A 21,233-nucleotide genomic window follows, 5' to 3' on the forward strand; every position below is an offset into this window, starting at 1 on the left:
TGAACCAGGCAGGTGAGGTCCCAGATCTCATGGGGCTTTCAGTGGGAGAGACACGTAGTAAACAAGTAAACATATTGATGAATAAGACTTTTATATATATTATAGTGATAAGTACCAGGAAAAACAGAAAGAGGGCAAAGTGATAATGACTGAGTGGGGTCCAACATCAGATGTTCAAGGAGTCTCTATGAAGAAGGAATTTGTGCACTGAGATATGAGGGACAAGAAAGACCCAGTCTGTGAAGGTCAGGATAAAGGATGTGCTAAGCAAAACCAGTGAGAAGCAGCAGGAGCCTGACTGGTGTGGCTGCAGCAGAGTGAGCTGGGGGCTCAGAGAGGAGCTGGAGCCATGTGACGTAGGACTGTAAGGCCACGGTCAGGTGTCAGGACTTATTCCAAGTGTGATGAGACGTCCTGAGTGGCTTACAGCAGGGCTGGGGATGTGGGGGTGAGGTGATTTGGTTTACATCTTTCAAAGACTCTCTGGTTGTCATGAGGTCAAGGGAAGAATTTAGGGGCCGTTGTAGCAGCTCACGTGAGAGCAACATGGGCTTCGTCCGGGGCGGTAGCCGTGTGTATGGAGATGATATGGATTTGTTCTGTATTTTGGAGGTGGAGCCAATAGGACTGACTGGTGATTAGATATGGGGTGAGAGGACACAAGAGGAGTCTAGATGACTGAAGATTTTGGGCTGAACACCCATGTGGTAACACATTGAAATAGGGAGGCTGGGAGAAGAGCAGGTTTGGGGGCAGGTTCCATTTTGGCTGATTAAGTTTGAAAGCCCTGGCAGTCATCCTGGTAGAGCTGTCCAACAGGCATATCCAACTTCACACATCCCAAATCTCTCACCCACTCGCTCTGCTTCCTCACCTGGAAAACAGGTAATGGTGTCTTCCCTTCATGCCTCACAGAGCTATTTTAAGGATCCATTGTAGTTAAGAGAACTTCCAAGTTTTTGGCCTGTTATGGGACAGTAAGCTTTTATTAGGTCAGACGAGGAAATGGAGGCCCAGAGAAGTTAAGTGGCTTGACCAGAGTCATCCAGCCTGGATTAGAACTTGAGTCTCCTGATGGACAGTCATGGTGCCTCATGGCATCACGCTCTGCTACTTCTTCCCTTCTTTGCTTGGTGGTACTGCCTGGTCTGGTGCTCAGTGGGTTGAGGGTATCTAAGGTGGTCCTGTCTTGTGAAGAATTTTCTTTTCTCATCAGCTGCTAGGGAGCCACAGTCCATCCATCCACGTACTGATACCCAGAGTTCCTTGGGCAGGTGGGTCCTTCCTTGTCCTCAGTGTTTTAGGAAATTAGGGGTTGAAGCTCTAAGGCAGAGATCACAAACTGGTTGGCCTACCAATATTGTTTTAATTTAACTAGTGGTCAACAGTTTTTGTTTTAAAGTCAGGAGATTTCACATAAAACCTAGACTTCTGGCTTTTCTTGACAAATGGGAAGATTTCCTGGTAACAATCCATCAGAGGTGAGTAGGGCCACCTCTTGAGGCCGGGCATGCATTCTTCATGTCACCACAGGCCCTGCCATTCCCCAGTGTTTCCCAAGAGTGTGGCTGCCAGTCCAATTCAGCATGATACACTGGCTCGCTTTGCTCACTTACATAACCTGCTGGGCTCTGTAGGCATCCAAGTGTGCAGGTCCCCATCTGAGGGGCATAACCTGGTGGCTGAGTCGGCAGATAGGGGGCTGGAGGTCCTGCCTCAGCTCCAAGGGTACTGGGATTTCCCTCCTATCTCCCTGACTGAGCATGAAGGCAAAAACCCGGGAGAACCCATGTGCACCAGCTGACAGCAGCACTGTGGGAATTCTGACTCAACTCTGCCTAGAGCCCGACATGGCTACAGAGAGGAGAGGCTGGGGAAATGAATCTCTCAGCTTCCCTGTCTGATTTTGATCAGCTCCACCTGGATTTCTTTGAAGCCCCGGGCACTTGAAGGAGTTCTTATTTTCACAGCTGCAGAACTCAATGAGAAGTTTGCACTGAGAATGATTTCCATCCTCCTTGAGACATCAGAAAGATAATTTCGTAATAAAACCTATGGGTTCCCCACCCACCGTCCCTACCGCTGCCAATTCTGAGGTTAGTTCTTCACTGGAACCTTCAGTTCCCGCTCTGGCCGCTGCCGCCCACCCCTCGCATGGGGGAGTCATACACAGACCTTTACTTCTGCAGAGCTCCTGAGTCTCTTGAGGGTTCTTGGCCCCAAACAAGGCAGTAAATGGACTCCAAATGGAGCCGTTGGCGGTGTGGACTGTGAGGAAACTGAGTCACATATACGGTCTTGTATTAGTTCAGCAAACATCTAAGAGCCTTCTGTGCACCGGTTCCCAGGCTGCTTTCTGGGCCCAGAGCCGGCTGGAGCCCTCTCCAGGGCTGTGGGCCCAGGTCTTCACACCCCTGTGCTATTGTTCCACACAATCTGTGGCTCCCCTGTGTGCAGAGCCTGGCCTCCCCAAGCAGGCCGGGCAGGGAACACGCCCAGCACCATGGCTCAGGACAGGGGGCACACTGGGAATACACAGGCGTTTCGTATCTCAGTGACTGTGTGGGCATCTACCTTGATGGTCCCGGCTGGGCTCTCTTTGGTCCCTCTTTGTCTCTAACAGTTAGGAACGTGGCTCTGATATCAGGCTGCCTGTGTTTGAATCTTGGTTCTACCACTTACTGGTTGGATACCTCGGTCAAGCCATTTAATTTCCCTAAGTCTCAGTGTCCTCATCTGTATAATGCGGGGAGGGGGTAATAACAGCTCCTGCTTTGTAGGATTAGTATGGGGATTACGTAAATGACTTAATGCACACATAGTCTTAGAGCGGTGCGTGACATGTAGCAACACTCAACAAACGTTGGTGATTATCGTCATCATTCTCTGAGCCCTCTACCTAGACAGAGCCTGCTAGCCAAGCCAGGCACCATCACACACGCACTCCCTGCACCCTAACCCTAACTCTCCCTAACACATCTGTCTGCGTCTCGACTTTCTAACTCACAGACTCATAGGACTTGTCCACTCTAGGTCTCTCCCGGACTACTTAAACCTTTCTGGGTAATAGGAAGTGTACTATGTTTTATGTAGCCTGTTTCAGCTACTCTAGCTCCTTCTTTCAGAAAGAGGACACTCCTTATACATCCCTCTCTATTCACTTCTTGTTCTCCATCTGGGGCTCAGCTTCCTTGTTATATTGGCCGCTCCCCAGCCCACCAAAGCTAACCTGGGACAGAAATCTTCAAGCTCAGCAGGTGTCAGTGTGTCCCAGAGGCTGCCCTGACTGGGGGAGAACAAACGAAGCTGGGATCTAGAGTTTATGGGAGAAGGGATTGGGCTGGTTTTTAACTAGTAGAACTGGGACATCCAGGTCTGCCTTTTGCTGACTGGAATCTCTGGGCTTGGGCCATTCTGCACATGAGAAGGGTGCTGAGGCGGCCTGGACTCTGGGGTTTTCCCTGCTGACATCAGATTTCTGGAAGACCCCAGGTTGGCCCCAAGGCTGGATGCTCACACAGAACTAGGGTGACCTCCAAGAGCAGGGCATCAATCAGATCCCTGAGGCGCTGACCCTGACTTCAGAGGTCATCCCCCCACGACCTCTTCCATACCTGACCAGAGCTGGCTGCTGCCCCGGATCAAGAGAGCTTCCCCGATTGAGTCTTACCCACCAGGACTGACATGATACCAGACTACCTGGTTTCCCTGCACAAAACTACTGGATTCAGTTCAAATTTTTCATTCCTTATTCCTCCTTTTTTTTCCTTCCACTTTATGCAACCCCTTTTACTAGTTTCCTTGCTTTCCCAATTTTAGTTACCAAAATACCCGATCCCACAGGCAATAGGAGAAAGGGCCAGAGCTGGCCTTCTTGCCCCACAACATCAGCCACCAAACCCTGGTGCCTCCAGGCTTCCTCACACTTGTTTTCTCCGAGCTCATGCCATCTGGGCCCTCGGCCATGGCCCTCTGCCTTCTCTTCCGGCCTGTTCTCTAATTTCACAACCATCTTCCTGAGCCAGTGGCTGTCCTCAATGAGCCATCCACAGCCCCGCTGGATACATTTACAACTCCCCCGTTAAGGTGAACAAGGATTGCCAAAGAAGAAACTCTAAGTAATCTTGACCTCATCATGTCCTTGTTCCTTAAGGGAAATATAGCCAAGCATAACTGAGATTTGCATCTTATCTCCTCTGGAATCTACCTCTCTCTGTCTGTCTACAGTTGTAGCCCTGGTAGAAATGGTGGCCTCTTCCACCTTACTGATTCTGCTGCTTGCTTGCTGGAGACCTTGCTCTAGCCTTGCTTTCTGAATTTTAATCCTAGAGCTCAGCCTGTGCCCCTTCCTCCCATCTTGTGGCCTTTTGAATCACAGCCTCTCTACCCCACAGTTCTTTAGTTTCCCCCTTTCCCTGGTCTCTTCCAGGCACTCTGCCTCTCTCCTCTGTCCTTTCACAGCTAGAACATCTCCTCTCTCAACCGACATGTATGGGGTGTGACTGGTTTTCTCCTTTCCTGTACCCTCATCCTTTTGCCCCCTAGTAGGCTGGTGACATTTTTTTTTTTCCCTAAACCATTCTTTGAAAATAGATGACTATTAAAGTTCTCCTTCACGGTGCCCACTAGTTTATACCTCCATTTGGTTGTCTGTAACACGACAGAAATTTGTGGAATGTGGCAGCGTGAGCGCGAAGGTCTGCTATCGCCTTGGTAGCACTTTCTGTCACCTGGGAGCCTCAGTCTAACTCAGTTCCTATGACTGCCTGTGGCGGCAGAGGCCCTGGCTCTTCTGTGTGTGACTGGTGGGTACCCTTCTTCATCACACAAACTGCTTTTCTCACCATTGCTGTGTCTTATTTTGCAGAATCCAACTTAGGTCTGGAAATCAGCATTCATTGTCCGTGTCACACCTTTCAGCCCAATGGGGATATCCTGGAAAACATTCAAGAGGTGATGGAAATCAAGTTCAAAGGTAACAAAATGGATGTGTATATGGTGGAATGGGTGGGGGAGTTCATGAAGCAAGACGGAACAGGAAACCCCTACCAGGCCCCAAGGAAAGGAACCAAGTGAGCTCCCTCACGGAGATGGCCAACTGTTTTGTACTTGAGGGATTCCGCTTTGTCCCAAAGGCAAGCACTCTCTATTCTATAGAGAAATACATTAGCATCTGGGAGACAGTGTTATGCTAGTAAGAGCCGTGAAATCATGTAGGCAAGCTGGTCCACTTCTCTGAGCTCAGACAGCAAACTGGGGATGACAGTACCTCTTTCACCAGGTTGTCATGAAATCAAATGCGATAACGAATGTAAAATAGAGTGCATGGATGCTCAGCAAGTGATAGTTGTCTTTGCTTTCCCTAAAAGAAATGAACTTTGGTGGCTGTGAATATGAGCACTCTGACTATTGGGCTTTGCAGATGTCGCAGAGCCCACGCGATCCGACATCCGGGTTTGAACGACTGCTTTGGGCCTCAGGGTATTTGCATTGAGGGCAAAATAGTTGAGAGTCATTTCTGGTTTTCCAGTATGTTTCCAAGGCACTCAGCCTAGACAGTCTCTGGATTCCAGGGAAGTACTATTTTCCTTTCTAAGCTCTGTTGTGGGTGACTGAGGCACACCTGAAGCCAGGAGGTTTGTCAAGGTCAAACCAACCAATTCAAAGCCTGAGGTCAGAGGCGTGTCTGGAAAAAGGTATAGGCCTCTCTTGACTCCCAGCCCTGAGCAGTCCTTTGACCCTTCATGGGCCTTATTTCAGAGCCTAATTTTTTTTAAAGCACATCATTTGACATCCTAATCACAGAAACTCATAGCTCAAAAGACCTTGGAGTCCCTACCTGCAGCCCGGGTTGGGTTGAAATCCTCCCACTTCACTAATCGTTATCTTGTTCATAAAGATTTTCAGAAAAAGAAGTTTGAGGTCCATCTTCCCATTTATCTTCCAGTCCCAGTGCCCCTGCGTGAGGTCCAAGTCCCTCCTGTCACCATGCAAATTCATCTCCTCACGTTCCTGTCCCTGGTGGAGGTGGACCACAGCCAGCAGCTGGCCGTCACAAGATAGATCTTCTTTTACTTGAGACTCTTTCTAATTCAGTTTTCAGTCTTTGCAGATGAAATGGCAGGTTTCCTTTCCAGTTTGCCTGCTAAGCTGTTTACCGTACACTTCATGATCTTATCTGAGTTTTATAGAGAAAACACTTTTGAAACTATAAGTGCAATGCGAATGTTAACAATTACTCATTCTTGTTCTTCTGGCTCCCATTCAAACTGTCTTAAATTGTGACACCTGAAATCATAGTAGGACTTCTGTGCTATTTTTGACCAATTCAGATTATAAGAGGAAACTCATATCCCAAGCTCTAAGTCTCAGAATCTAAACTGACAGCTCAAAAAAATGTGTTAGAGCTGCCTAGTGACAAGGATGCTTCATGAATCCCTGTGGATTCCCTAGGAAGCATCTCGGGAAGGGCTCTCTGCCCTCTGTATGCACAGGAGTCACGAGGGGGTCTGACCGGGGGCATCTTGCGCGTCCCTAGATACCGGTTCCTCCACCCAGTCTTCCCCTTCCTGCAGCTGGACGTTAGCATGAAGCTGCATCTCACCCACCCCTTCCTTGTAGACCCCACTGTCCCTCCCCCTGAACAGTGGGGGGATGGGATGAGAAAGCAGCAGCCACCCTGCCTTCCCTAGACAGGAGACCATCATCTTCCTTTCCTTCCACAGGTGTGGACAGTGAGGATGATCCAGGCAGAGGAGATCTGGGGCGACTGAAGAAGAAAAAGGAACACAGCCCTCATTTAATCCTCATGATGATTCCCCCAGACCGGCTGGACAACCCAGGCCAGGGAGGTCAGAGGAAGAAGCGGGCCCTGGACACCAATTACTGCTTCCGGTAAGCCTGGGCTCACGCAAGACCCACAGACTCCTGAGACCACATTGATTGCACGCCTTCTATGTGTCAGGCCCCAGGCCTAAGCCACCCCCAACTGAGGGTCCCTGATGCTCTTCACAAACATCTCCCAGGAATGGAGATTTAGAACCTCTTATAAATCTCTTTCTGGGAGCCCCACTGTTTTCCCACAGCCCAGCCCTGTAAGGGCCTGGACAAAGTAAAGGGGGAGGAGAGAGTTGCTAAAACGGTTTGGATTAGAGGCTTGGCCTCTCCATGGTTTTCATGCTTTAAAATACTTGTAGGGTATGTTTGTGTGGCAGGGAGATTAATGCAGAGATTTCCATTAAAGAAGGGCTCAGTTCCCTGTGAAGGGTCCAAGGATGCTACTGGATGAGGGAAAACAGGACAGTCTCCATTTGCAGTGGGGAATGGGAGCTAGGGAAATTATGAACTCATTTGGAAATAGTTGGGTAGCCATTGTAAAGAGATTAAAACATAGCATCTTATTTAGGAATACTTCAGTTTCTCATTTATAAGGGAGGGGGATTAAGAAAGCACACAGAGCAATTACTGAAAGGTAGAAAATGGCCGCATCCATGAGGAGGTCTGAAAGATAAAGTACTTGAAGGAATTTGGCACAAGGAGCTCATCTATGGACGCAGGAAAGGCTTCTGAAGGGTGTGGAATTTGAGCCGAGGCTTCAGGGCTTTGTGAGGCTTGAGCACGTAGGGATATGGGAGGAGGAAGCACTTTGGGTAGAGGAAGGTGCACGAATGGGTCAGCTTGGCCGGAGAGGAGGATGCCCGAAGGGAGCTGGGGAGGATGAAGTGGGAAATCTTTAGATCTAAAGCCATGTCTTCTGAGGAACGATGGAATGAACCGGGGATGTTGAGCTTGCGGAACAGAAGGTATAGGAAAGGCAGCGTGGTTGCCTCCAACTGAGGGCTGGCACGTAGATTTGTCCTGTGTGGCTCTCAGTCAGTTAGGAATGGATGTTCTTGGCTGCAAGTGACAGTGGCTTAAACCACAGGGGATTTCCTGTTCATAAGAAGCGTGTAGCAGCAGGCCCAAGGTTGGTCTGGATGCTTACTTACGCCATTGAGGACACAGGCTTTCTCTCTCTCCAGTCTGCCACGCTCAGTATGTTGGCTTTTCATCCCCTTGCTTCTGGTCACATAGCAAGACTGCTAGAGCTCCAGGTATCCTGTCCATGCTCAAGACAAGAGGAGGGAAGGAGGTAACCAGCAGCCTTCCTCTTCCATCTGTGACTTATGAAGAATCAAATACCTTTGCCAGAATTTGCCCTCGCCCACTGCATACTTCTGCTTATGTCTGATCGGTCATTGCTGGGTTACATGACCATTCCTACCTGCAAGGGAGGCCAGGAGAACAAGTATCTGGTGTTCCAGACTGTAATGGGCGGTGGCAAGAGAGAAGGCAGGGTAAGAATGGCTCTTGAGTAGAAAAATGAGAATGTCTGCCACGGTTTACCCTCGGAACCCACAAGAAGCCAGATTTTGGCCAATAGTTGCCTTTGGAAGTAGCAAGTTCTAGGTCTCAGCAGGTACTGAAGGACAGGCCAGACGCCCACTTGGCAAGGGGTATTGCCAAACGGATTTCTGCAGGCAACGGAATTGAAGTGGCCTGATAATCACATTTGGGGTAATCTAGGAATCATGAATCTAATAGAAGGATATGTCTTGTTTGGATTCAATAGCCTCTAGACTTAGACTAAGCAGTCATTTACTATAGTACATAAGTGCCTAAGCTTAGAGTTTATTTCTGGTTGGGTGCACATTAGGCAGGTAACAATAAAACCGACCTCAACGAAGTTGAGTTTGCTAGTAACATTCAGTGCTTGGTTTTATGTGGAACACTTCAAGTCTTTGTTTTGATTCATGCTGTAAAAGGGGCATGGCCACTTCTGCCTTTTTTCTCTTCTTCATACATTATCTATGTATGTATATATCCACGCCTACTATGTCCTTGGGATTCTGGTCTTCAACAGAGGAAAATGCTTTTATAGTTAGTACAGCTCAATGCACTCGAACCTGGGAGTCCACTGATCAGAGCCACCTCTTATGATGACCAGGAAGGATTCCAAGTGCAAATATGAGGGCTATTTGTGAAGTTTTTTATGTTGGTGATTGCCTTTTAGGTTGATTTTTAAATCATTTTCGTTGTCATTGTAGCAATCTGGAGGAGAACTGCTGTGTGCGCCCTCTCTACATTGACTTCCGACAGGATCTGGGCTGGAAATGGGTCCATGAACCTAAGGGCTACTACGCCAACTTCTGCTCAGGCCCGTGCCCGTACCTCCGCAGCGCAGACACTACCCACAGCTCAGTATGGAACAGGGTCATGCCGCGTGGGGGGTGGGGCTAAGCCAAGTGCGCCACTTGTTAGAAAGGATGCATGAAGGGCTGCATGTTGAATGAGCGGAGGGTGACCTGGGGTGTAAAATCCCTTTGGTGGCGGTTCTGATCTTGGCACCTGGCCCAACTCTAGTGGGCCACATTCTACCCTTTAAAATTCCTTCCCTAGTTTCACCCAGACTTTTAAGTTGCTTTGTCTATTTGCTTTTGTAATATGGAAATGAATTACTGTCACATGCCACCCCCTATGTCAGAGATGCACATGGCTGGCAAGGAATATTGGGGCCGAAAGGCCTCTACTGTTGGATAAAGAACTCTAATAATTCTGGCCTCTTGAATGTAGAAAAGTTATTTTAAAAGACAATGTAAAGCACACAGAAGAAGACTATATGAAACAAAGGGAAAGAGAGGGAAGTCCACGACCGAACCTAGCTTGTCTTTCCCTCAAGAGGAATCCAAGATAGGGCAGTAACTTGTGAAGCGTATTTCCTCATAGCTCCTTGTTTCTGCATCCTGTCTGGGGCCCTATACTCTGGCACTGAGTAAATGGCTCAAGGCAATGTTTAGTGAGAATGGTTCTCAACGAAGTGACCAGTTACGGCTAGGATGAACCAATACAGGGGGGCTTCTTCACAGCCAAGAGACTTTCATGATCAATTCCAAGTCCCCCAGTTATGGGGGTTATGCTTAAACCGATAACGCTCAGACGCCACGTGCTGCATCCCGCGTGGATGAACAGTAACCCGCCACTCACCCGAACTGGGTTCCGCCAGTTCCTCTGAAGGAGCACCAGTGGCCCATTTACCATGTGCTCAGTCTCTGGAGCAGCCCCTAGACCTTGTAGAGTCCCTGGGCCCCTGGCCTGAGGTTCAGCTTTCCAACCTCTCAATGATGCCTCCCTCCCCAGGTGCTGGGACTGTACAACACCCTGAACCCTGAAGCCTCGGCCTCCCCTTGCTGCGTACCCCAGGACTTGGAGCCCCTGACCATCCTGTACTATGTCGGGAGGACCGCCAAGGTGGAGCAGCTCTCTAACATGGTGGTGAAGTCCTGCAAGTGCAGCTGAGGCCCGCCTGCTACAGAGAGAGAGGAGGGATTGCCACTGCCTGCCTGCCTGCTCCTCGGGAAACACAAGAGCGATGGACCTCACCTTGAGGCCTGGCCCACAACCTTCAGCTCCAGGCAGATGGCTGAGATGGGGGTTCCCTTTTGGAACATTTCTCTTTCTTGCTGGTTCTGAGAATCACTGTAGTAAAGAAAGTGTGGATTTGATTAGGGGAAGGTTGAACTCTACGGAACACATGGATTTTCTGTGTCACAGACAGAGGTGGTGGGGACAGAGGAAGAGGGATGGCAAGTCGACACGTCGCAGGGCCATGGGATTTGGGATACCCTAGGGAGGAGGAAGGGCAGAGAATGGCCGGGGGGCCAGACTGGAAGACACTTGGAGCTGAGGTCAGACTGGTCATCCATCGCTGCCCCACGTCTGCTCGAGGGGACCTGGATTACGTCATACAAGGCAAGTGTTTTTCTTCAGGCAGGTTCCCAAGACAAAGTCCCAGAATTGTATCTCATACTTACCTGGGATTATGGACAAATCTGTTAGTTTTGCAAATTGTCCCCTGGACGTCAGTCGGCATCAAGGGTCATTACGGGGTTGAGGGGGAGGGTGGAATCCAGGTAATGCAGTTCCTGGGCCCTATGGATATGCTGAACTCAGAAGCAGAGGGTGGGAATTAACCCTCTCTGGTCTGCCCCCTGGGTTCCTCCTCTCACCTTCTTCCTAGATCGTATTTCTCCTTGGACATTTGGCTAGACACCTTCCAGGTCAGGGTGCACGTATCTGGATTTTGGGTCTCTGCAGCCTTTGGGCATTATGGGTTTCCCCTCCTGACCCCCAAGACCTTGTGCTCATCTGGTGTTCCTGGAAGCAGGTGCTACAACGTGTGAGGCGTGCGGGGAAGTTGCACAAGTGCCACACAATGACTTGGCCCCAGACGCATAGACTGAGGTATAAAGACAAATACAAATATTACTCTCAAAATCTTTGTATAAATAAATATTTTTGGGGAATCTTGGATCATTTCATTTTCTGGAAGATTGTTTCTAAACAATAAAAGCCTTATTCTAAGGTGTAAGTCTGACTCAATGTGTCCTTAATTACCCTCTTCTTAATTCCATGTTCACATCTAATGATCAGAGGTAACTGGAATCGGGGGCTGAAAATCTCAAACATCGAAACATTGCTGACCGTGAATTCCCCTGACAGTGACACACTGCACTGCCTTCTGCCATCTGAGAGGGCTGCACTACTGTTTGTGTTCCCTTCCGTCTTGGATACATTATCCTCAGACACACAGAGGCAGTGGCTCAGATGTGCAGATAGCATATGAATTTGACCTCCATTTAGTTGTGGGCAAAGTCACTTGGGGTGATTTCACGTATGGAAATGTGTTGGTTTGTACATTCACTATAAATTCAGTTGAGAATTAGAGAAACTGCCTGTGGCAGATGGCCTAAGAATATGAGGCTAATTCTGTTACCAGGTTGAGCCTAAAAGAGCTCACCAGGGACTCCTTTTCAGAGGATGGGCCTCTTGTCAGGGATTTGGGAACGGGAGAGGGCAAGAAAAGCGCAATCCCATAGTTCTCTTGTGAGGTCATGGATGCCAGAGCAATGCAGAATTCTATTGCGGCTTCATGTCCACCTGAAGCAACCATCTGCAGTAAGTGAGGAACCATCGAGCAGCTCCTGAAAAACATGTTCCTCTAGAAATTACTTTACCACTGGTAAAAAAGAAGTCTATCTGAAGCTAACATTTTGAAGGTGGAAGGATGTGTACAATATGTCCGTGTCTGGAGTCGTCCCAAATTAAACTCCTGAATTTGGTCCCTGAGACTCTTTTCCTGCTTCCCCTATGCTCAGGCAGTTCTCAGGCCTCCTCTCTCAGACTTCAGCCTATGTGGCACCCATTTACTTCCACTCTATTTCAGGAACTATGTCCCTGCTGTAAAATCATATCTGGTGGCACTGTGCTCTATCTTACCCAAGGGAGCCAGTGGGTCTGAAGAGGGGATGCAGCATGCCTAGCTCTTCAGCCATGGCCATAGCCAGCCCAAATTTCAGTCTCTCCATTGATGGCAGTCCTTCTCAAATTTCAACGGGCAGAAGAATCACTCAGGTGCTTATTTAAAATGTACAATTTCCGGCTGCAGCTTTAGAGATGACTTTAGGACTGGGGTAGGTCCAGCCTACCTAAAAACTGTATCTTGAGAAGCAGTGCCTTATACCTGACATCGTTGGTCCTTGAGGCTTAAATGAGGAAGAGGGAAATAATCTTACAGGGCCTAGAATAAACATTTTTTTTTTCTTTTTGGCCGCACTGCGGCATGTGGGATCTTAGTTCTCCGACCAAGGATCAAACCTGAGCCCCCGGCAGTGGAAGTGCAGCGTCTGAACCACTGCACCGCCAGGTAAGTCCCAAACCCTCCTTTTTATGCAACCCCATCAGACATCATTAGAACGCTGGCCTGAGGGTTCATCCTAATGAACCAAGGCAATGAGCAGTGTTTCCTGAAGGATCCCAGAGGAAACAGACCCACTGTGATCCCAAATCTTCCTTTTATGTTAGACTCTATTCTTATCTTAGCTGATACAAATATGGGCAGGGGTCTTCAGCCTTTTCTAGAAACTCTGAGTCAGCATTATTAGCATTCCCAGCCTCCCCATTCGACATGTCACTTACAGGCACTATAGAAACTTAAACCATTTGTCTGTTCATCTGTAAAAATACGTGCCTGTTTTGGGGAAGGGTAAGGAGGGACACTACTGTTGGAGGGAGGATCATATGATTTGCTTGGTTTGTTACCAAGAGAAGTCCAATACCAATAATAATGACACTAAAGTACTTGGATAAATGAAGGAAGAGATCCGGAGTCTGGTCTTACCCCTGATCAGCACATGGTGAATGCAGTAAGAAATTCAGCCTGAGGATTCAATTCTGATGGTTACCTAGGGCAATTCCAAACACTCTAGTTGGTCTAAAAGTTCTTTTACTGGACTCATGCCCTCTTATGCTTTTTTACAAAGAACCGTATGGTGAGTCTCCCCAAACACCTTATTTCCCAATTCTACACATCAGCAGGGGACTATGAAGGAATTCTAATTTGTCTACTAACCAATTCATAACCAAATTAGCAAAACAGTTAAGATGGTCCTCAAACTACTAACCAGAAGTCACAGGAACACCTGGAATGCTCTCATTTCTCCCGCAACTGACAGACTTCATCCCTCACAAGCAAACAGAATGCTTCAATGGGCTCAAACCTGTTTTCATTCACCAGGAAGGCACTAGAGCCCTTCTTCTCTTTGCCTTTTTTGGGGTACTTTTTCTTTTAGGATTTCAATGCTGAATCTATAGGACTTTGTTGTGGAAACCCCAGATGCTGGATTCTCCCCCAGTAACTCCTTGTGGCAGCTAAGTCAACCTTCAATGGGCTCTGCAGTCACCTTTCAACCTTTTCTCCAGTGGAGGCCAGAGAGAGGACCTAGGACAGATGAGGAAGCAAGAAAGCAGAGGTAAAGCAGAAAGCAACCAGGGGGCTGAGCTGCATCTTTTTGATGAGCTGTTTAGGTAAACACTGTGCAACTGGATACAGATTCACGTGCCACTGGAGGACCCGTCTGCTGTGGTCTGAAAATGGAGACATTTGCATGCCCCAGCCTCCCAGGTGCTGGAGCTGCCCCTGGGGAAGAGCCTGGGCCCACCATCTGTTGAAACCAAATATAAGAATAAAACATCTCTTTATAGCTCACATTTCTTACCTGAAGTTTAAAAAATTGCCCAGCAATGAAATCAAATGAGAAGTTGGGCCTATTTCAGTCTCGTTTGTGAATACTGATTGTTTGGAACTTAGTAAATGGAAAAAAAAGAAAATAAAAATAGACTTACTTTATTAATTTTAGAAATCAGTAATTCCAAAGGGTGACTTTACCATGGCTCATGTGGTCAGCAGCACACGGACTTTTTTTCACTCTCCGGGGAACTTGTGATATAAACTCCCCCTTTCCCCCAAACCCTCTTGCAAGGGAAGAACAACTTTGGTACATAATGTTGTTGGGATTTTAGGCTTTTAGGAGGTAAAGCTTAATACTGCAATCTGGAAAAGAAGGGGAAGCAAAATGCAAATAGCCAAAGAGCCTCTTTTATATCATCTCTGTGTGGTAGCAGGAGAGGGACAGAGAAGACCTAAGCAGGTGGGAGAGGGGGTGAAAGGGGTAAAAGATACACGTGTGCTCTGATGGGGTATATATCGCTTCCGCTGAATGTCCCCACTGCCAAGTTCCAGTGAAACCGAGCTGACATGTTTTCCTGTCGTCTCAGGAAAAGTCTGGATTGGCTGATAGGCAACAATCTACTGCCACTTCTGCTGGTAGGCACTGGGGACTGAAACAGCAAAAAAAACAATACTCTGGACCCCTTGCAGCACTGGTGGATGCTTCACTGGAGTCACGCACCCAGGAGTAGTGGAGTAGTGGACAGGTTCCTCCTCCGCGTGTCTGTGCTTCATCTTTTAGTGTGAGCGGGATCTGAAAAAGAGGAAGTCAACCAACCACTGAGTGTCTGAAATGAGCACGTGGGGTTTTACTAATTTACAGGAATGTTTGGATTAGTTAGCATTACTGAAGAATAAAGTAGCTGTGGCCCAAATAAATGAAGATCACTTTGAAGTAAAAAACTATTAATTTTAACTACTTTTGTTGGAAACGGTTCTAAAACACTCCCATCCTGCTGCTGCTTCTTTGTTGTGTCGTTTTCTTAGTTTCTCCCGGCCCCCCATAAGAACATTTTATCCCTTCTGCTTCTTAAATAAAAGATGCTAAGTAAGTTAGCCTTTTCTAGAAACTCAGAGTCAGCATTATTAGCATTCAATATTGAACCACATGGAAAAATTGCTCTATGTACACTCTAGAGTTTGTCTAAATCTTCCCTCCGTGCTGGGTTATCAGATAACACTCTGCCTTGTACCTACTGCCTCCACCCCCAAAATACACATCTACATTTCTCCATCTAGTTTAAGAAAAGGAACATTACTATTACCCTAAATCCCCTGTGAGACCCTCCCAATTCTTTCTCATTTCCACTATCTTGAATTTTGGGTTTATCTTCCCCTTGTTTGCTTTTAAAAAACAGGTCTATTTACTACATATACTTATATCCCTACACATTTTATTTTAGTTTTATGTGGTTTTGAATTTTATAGTGCTATTTTATTATGTGACTATTCTTGTATGTGATCTCAGTACACAACTGGAAGAATTTCTTTAGATAGATACTTAGGAGTGGAATTGTTGGGTCATAAATACTTGCATCTTCAACCCTCTAAAAATAATGCCAGCTTAGTTTCCAAAGCAATTGTACCAGTTCATACCCCCTCTGCCAGTGGATGAGCTTCCCCCCCAACCTCAACCTCCTCTACATGTGGAGAAGCGGTATTGCCTGAATTTAAAATTTTTGCGAATCAAGTGAGGATATGATGGTATCCTACTGTGGTTTTAATTAGCATCTGACTGATTAGGAATGAGGCTGAGCACCTTCTCAAGTATCTAGTATTACACACACGTTTTGTCTTCTGCAAAATGCCTAGATATGCCTTTTGCTTATTTTCCTATTGAGTTGTTGCTTCTTGATGTTTTTGAACAGCTCGGTTGAGATATAATTCCATACCATTCAATTTACCCATTCAATGTGTAAAATTCAGTGACTTTTAGCATGTTCAGAGTGCATCCATCACCACTATCAAGTCTAGAACATATTCATCGAAAGGAAATGGAAACCCACCTCTCAGCCATCACCCCCATACATCTCATCCCCCTAGACCTAGGCAACCATTAATCTACTTTCTGTCTCTATAGATTTGCCTATTCTGGACATTGCATATTAAGTGGAATCATATAATATGTGGTCCTTTGTGTCTGGCTTCTTTCACTTACCATAATGTTTTCAAGGGTCATCCACATTGTAGCATGCATCCGTATGCTATTCCTTTTAATGGCTGAATACTACTCTATTGTGTATATATACTGTATTTATTTATTCACTCATAAGTTGACGGGTATTTGGGCTGTTTCTACACCTTGGATATTATTAATAATGCTGCTGAAAACATTCAAGTGCAAGTTTTTGTTTGGACATATGTCTTCATTTCTGTTGGGTTATATACATATTGCTGGGTTATAATGGTAACTCTATGTTTAATGGTTTGGGGACCTGCCAAACTGTTTCCCAAAGCATTTGCACCATTTTGCATTTCCACAAGCAGAGTATGAAGCTTCCAATTTCTCCACATCCTCAACACTTGTTATTGTCTTTTTTTGAATACTGCCATCCTGGTGGGTATGAAGTGGTATTCTGCTATGCTTTTGATTTGCATTTCCCTAGTAGCTAATGCCATTGAGAATGTTTTCATATGCTAATTGGCACTGTATATCTTCTGTGCAGAAATGCCTTGTTCAGATCCATTGCCCATTTAAAAAATTGAGTTGTCTTTTTAATCATTGAGTTTTAAGACTTCTCTACATATTCTAGATACAAGTCCCTTATTACATACATAATTTGCAAATATTTTCTCCCATTCTGTGGGTTGTCATTTCGACGGTGTCCTCTGAAGCACAAAATTTAAAAATTTTGATGATGTCCAGTTTGTCTACTTTTTCTTTTGTTGCTTATGCTTTTGATGTCATATCTAAGAAACTATTTATTGATTTTTAAAGTTCTTTGCTTAATACCTGGATACTAATTTTTTGAGGGTGTGTGGCAAACACCCTCACCAAGTTTGTGACTTGTTTCTTCAATCTCTTTAGGGTATCTTTTTTTTTTAAAGAGGTTGTTTCATGATTTATTAATTTATAAGGAAAGTCCTGTTCAGAGATAAAAATTAGATTGCATTTAGATATACACTTAACAAGTGACCTTTTCAGAAAATGATTTTGTTTTAAATGTTAAAACTTCCAGAAAATACAGGGCAGTCACCATAAAAATGGATGGTTTCTTTAAAAAACTTTTTAAAATAAAAAATTTCAAACATACACACAAACTAGAATAGTATGACACCTTCCTGTTCTCATCCTCTAGCTTTGATAATTATCAACGTCCTACCATTTTTGTTCCATCTCTCTCCCCATGTTTTTTCTCCTGGAATACTTCAAAGAAAACCCAAGATAACGCAGCATTTCACTCATAAATACTTTAGCATGTATTTCTAATAGAGAAGAACTTAAGGATAAAAGGAAAACAAAACAAAAACCCCACAACATCTTTATGGTGTCTTAGAACAGAAGTTCCTAATTTGAACAAAGTCAAATTGATCAGTTTTCACCTTTCTAGTCTGCACTTTCTGGGTCTAATTTAAGAAATCTTTCCCTTACATTATGGTCATAATGTATTGTCCTATAACGTCTTACAAAAATACTGACACTTTTGCCTTTTGTATTTAAGCTTTTAATTCAAACTAAAATTGTGTAGGGTATGAAGAACAGATCTACTTTCATTTTTTTCCCACACAAGGAAGTCTCCCTTGATAATAATCTTGATAATAATTTTTGGTATCTAGTAAGACAAGTCACACATGGCTCCCTATCTCTCATTCCCATTATTTAAGAGTATAAGGGTTAGGCTTGACCCTTTTCTCTTTCATGTAAATTTCAGAACCAACTTAAGTTAAAAAAAAAAAAAAAGAACAACTAATATCCTGGCCAATCTATAGATAAATTTTGGGGTGAACTGACATCTTACCAAACTGACTTTTAATCTATGAACATGTTTCTCTCTCCATTAATTTTTTTTAAGTGACTCTCCATAGGGTTTTATAATTTTTTAAAATTGGAATATAATTGCTTTACAATGTTGTGTTAGTTTCTGCTGTACAATGAAGTGAATCAGCTATATGTATACATGTATCCCCTCCCTCTTAGACCTCCCTCCCACCCCCACCCCCCCATCCCACCCATCTAGGTCGTCACAGAGCACCAAGCTGAGCTTCCTGTGCTTTATAGCATGTTCCCACTAGCTATTTTACGCATGGTAGTGCATATATGTCAATCCTAATCTCGCAATTCTTCCCCCACCCTCCCCGTCTGCCCCATGTCCACATGCCCGTTCTCTACATGTACGTCTCTATTCCTGCCCTGCAAATAGATTTATCTGTACCATTTTTCTAGATTCCACATGTATGTGTTAACATACGATATTTGTTTTCCTCTTTCTGGCTTACTTCACTCTGTATGACAGACTCTAGGTCCATCCACGTCTCTACAAATGACCCAATTTCGTTCCTTTTTATGGCTAATATTCCATTTTATATATGTACCACATTTTCCTTAGCCATTCATCTGTCGCTGGACATTTAGGTTGTTTCCATGTCCTGGCTATTGTAAACAGTGCTGCAATGAACATTGGGGTCCATGTGTCCTTTTGAATTATGGTTTTCTCAGGGTATATGCCCGGTAGTAGGATTGCTGGGTCATATGGTAGTTCTACTTTTAGTTTTTTAAGGAACCTCCATACTGTTCTCCATAGTGGCTGTATCAATTTACGTTCCCACCAACAGTGCAAGAGGGTTCCCTTTTCTTCACACCCTCTCCAGCATTTATTGTTTGTAGATATTTTGATGACTACTATTCTGACTGGTGTGAGGTGATAATCTCATTGCAGTTTTGATTTGCATTTCTCCAATAATTAGTCATGTTGAGCATCTTTTCATGTGCCTCTTGCCCATCTGTATGTCTTCTTTGGTGAAATGTCTATTTAGATCTTCTTCCCATTTTTTAATTGGGTTGTTTGTTTTTCTGATATTGAGATGCATTAGCTGTTTGTATATTTTGGAGATTACTCCTTTGTCAGTTGCTTCGTTTGCAAATATTTTCTCCCATTCTGAGGGCTGTCTTGTTTATGGTTTCCTTTGCTGTGCAAAAGCTTTTAAGTTTCATTAGGTCCCATTTGTTTATTTTTGTTTTTATTTTCATTACTCTAGGAGGTGGGTCAAAAAAGATCTTGCTGTGGTTTATGTCAGAGTGTTTTTCCTATGTTTTCCTTTAAGAGTTTTATACTGTCTGGTCTTACATTTAGGTCTTTAATCCATTTTGAGTTTATGTTTGTGTATGGTGTTAGGGAGTGTTCTAATTTCATTCTTTTACATGTAGCTACCCAGTTTTCCCAGCAGCACTTATTGAAGAGGCTGTCTTTTCTCCATTGTATATTCTTGCCTCATTTGTCATAAATTAGGTGACCATAGGTACGTGGGTTTATCTCTGGGCTTTCTATCCTGTTCCATTGATGTATATTTCTGTTTTTGTGCCAGTACCATACTGTCTTGATTACTGTACCTTTGTAGTATAGTTTGAAGTTGGGGAGCCTGATTCCTCCTGCTCTGTTTTTCTTTCTCAAGATTGCTTTCGCTATTCAGGGTCTTTTGTGTTTCCACACAAATTGTAAAATTTTTTGTTCTAAATCTGTGAAGAATGCCATTGGTAGTTTGATAGGGATTGCACTGAATCTGTAGATTGATTTGGGTAGTATAGTCATTTTCACAATATTGATTCTTCCAATCCAAGAACATGGTATATTTCTCCATCTGTTTATGTCATCTTTGATTTCTTTCATCAGTGTTTTATAGTTTTCTGAGTACCAGTCTTTTGCCTCCTTATGGAGGTTTATTCCTAGGTATTTTATTCTTTTTGTTGCAATGGTAAGTGGGGTTATTTCCTTAATTTCTCTTTCTGATATTTTGTTGTTAGTGTATAGGAATGCAAAAGATCAATTTTTTAAAAATTTATTTATTTTATTTTTGGCTGTGTTGGGTCTTTGTTGCTGCATGCAGGCTTTCTCTAGTTGTAGCGAGTGGGGGCTATTCTTCATTGCGGGGCATGGGCTTCTCATTGTGGTGGCTTCTCCTGTTGTGGAGCACAGGTTCTAGGCACATGGGCTTCAGTAGTTGTGGCACACGGGCTCAGCAGTTGTGGCTCGTAGCTCTAGAGTGCAGGCTTAGTAGTTGCGGTACATGGGCTTAGCTGCTCTGCAGCATGTGGGATCTTCCCAGACCAGGGCTCGAACCCGTGTCCCCTGCATTGGCAGGTCGATTCTTAACCACTGTGCCACCAAGGAATCCCTGTGCATCAATTTTGTATCCTGCAACCTTACCAAATTCATTGATTAGTTCTAGTAGTTTTCTGGTGGCATCTTTAGGATTTTCTATGTATAGTATCATGCCATCTGCAAACAGTGACAGTTTGACTTCTTCTTTTCCAATTTGTATTCCTTTTATTTATTTTTCTTCTCTGACTGCCTGGCTAGGGCTTCCAAAACTATGTTGAAGAAGAGTGATGAGAGTGGACATCCTTGTCCTTTTCCTGATCTTAGTGTAAATGCTTTCAGTTTCTCACCATTGAGAATGACATTTGCTGTGGTTTTGTCATATATGGCCTTTATTAGACTGAGGTAGGTTCCCTCTATGCCCATTTTCTGGAGAGTTTTTATCATAAATGGGTGTTGAATTTTGTCAAAAGCTTTTTCTGCATCTATTGAGATGATCATATGGTTTTATTCCTTAATTTGTTAATATGGTGTATCACATTGACTGATTTGCATATACTGAACCGACATCTTACCAGACTGACTTTTAATCTATGTACATGTTTCTCTCTCCATTAATTTTTTTTTAAGTGACTCTCCATAGGGTTTTGTAATTTTTTAAATACTAGGTCTTACATATCTTTTGTTAGATTTTTCCCTAGGTACATTATATGTTTTGATGATTATAACTTTGATACAAAGGGTATCTTTTGTATAATCACACGCTCTACCTGTTTGTTGCTGATGTACATAAATGTAATTGATTTTGGAAAACTCCTATAGAGCTAATAATTTTTTTAACATCTTTATTGGAGTATAATTGCTTTACAATGGTG

General features: G+C 44.6%; 2 protein-coding genes across 17 annotated transcripts in view; one reads left to right on the forward strand and one right to left on the reverse strand.

Annotated features, from left to right (window-relative positions):
* TGFB3 (transforming growth factor beta 3) overlaps positions 1–11,407 on the forward strand; it is a 28,531-nt gene extending 17,124 nt beyond the window's left edge. For both annotated transcript variants that reach the window (XM_067730002.1, XM_067730003.1), the window contains exons 5-8: positions 4,868–4,975; positions 6,726–6,894; positions 9,087–9,240; positions 10,177–11,407. In XM_067730002.1, the coding sequence (XP_067586103.1) occupies positions 4,868–4,975; positions 6,726–6,894; positions 9,087–9,240; positions 10,177–10,335 (590 nt within the window). In that variant the 3' untranslated portion in view covers positions 10,336–11,407. The remainder of the gene's footprint in view (positions 1–4,867; positions 4,976–6,725; positions 6,895–9,086; positions 9,241–10,176) is intronic.
* A 2,798-nt stretch (positions 11,408–14,205) lies between these two features.
* Positions 14,206–21,233, reverse strand: part of TTLL5 (tubulin tyrosine ligase like 5) — a 306,516-nt gene continuing 299,488 nt past the window's right edge. For all 15 annotated transcript variants that reach the window (XM_067729894.1, XM_067729939.1, XM_067729917.1 and 12 more), the window contains one exon: positions 14,206–14,858. In XM_067729894.1, coding sequence (XP_067585995.1) covers positions 14,836–14,858 — 23 coding nt within the window. In that variant the 3' untranslated portion in view covers positions 14,206–14,835. The remainder of the gene's footprint in view (positions 14,859–21,233) is intronic.

Source organism: Pseudorca crassidens, chromosome 1, assembly GCF_039906515.1.
Source record: "Pseudorca crassidens isolate mPseCra1 chromosome 1, mPseCra1.hap1, whole genome shotgun sequence".
NCBI classification, from domain to species: domain Eukaryota; kingdom Metazoa; phylum Chordata; class Mammalia; order Artiodactyla; family Delphinidae; genus Pseudorca; species Pseudorca crassidens.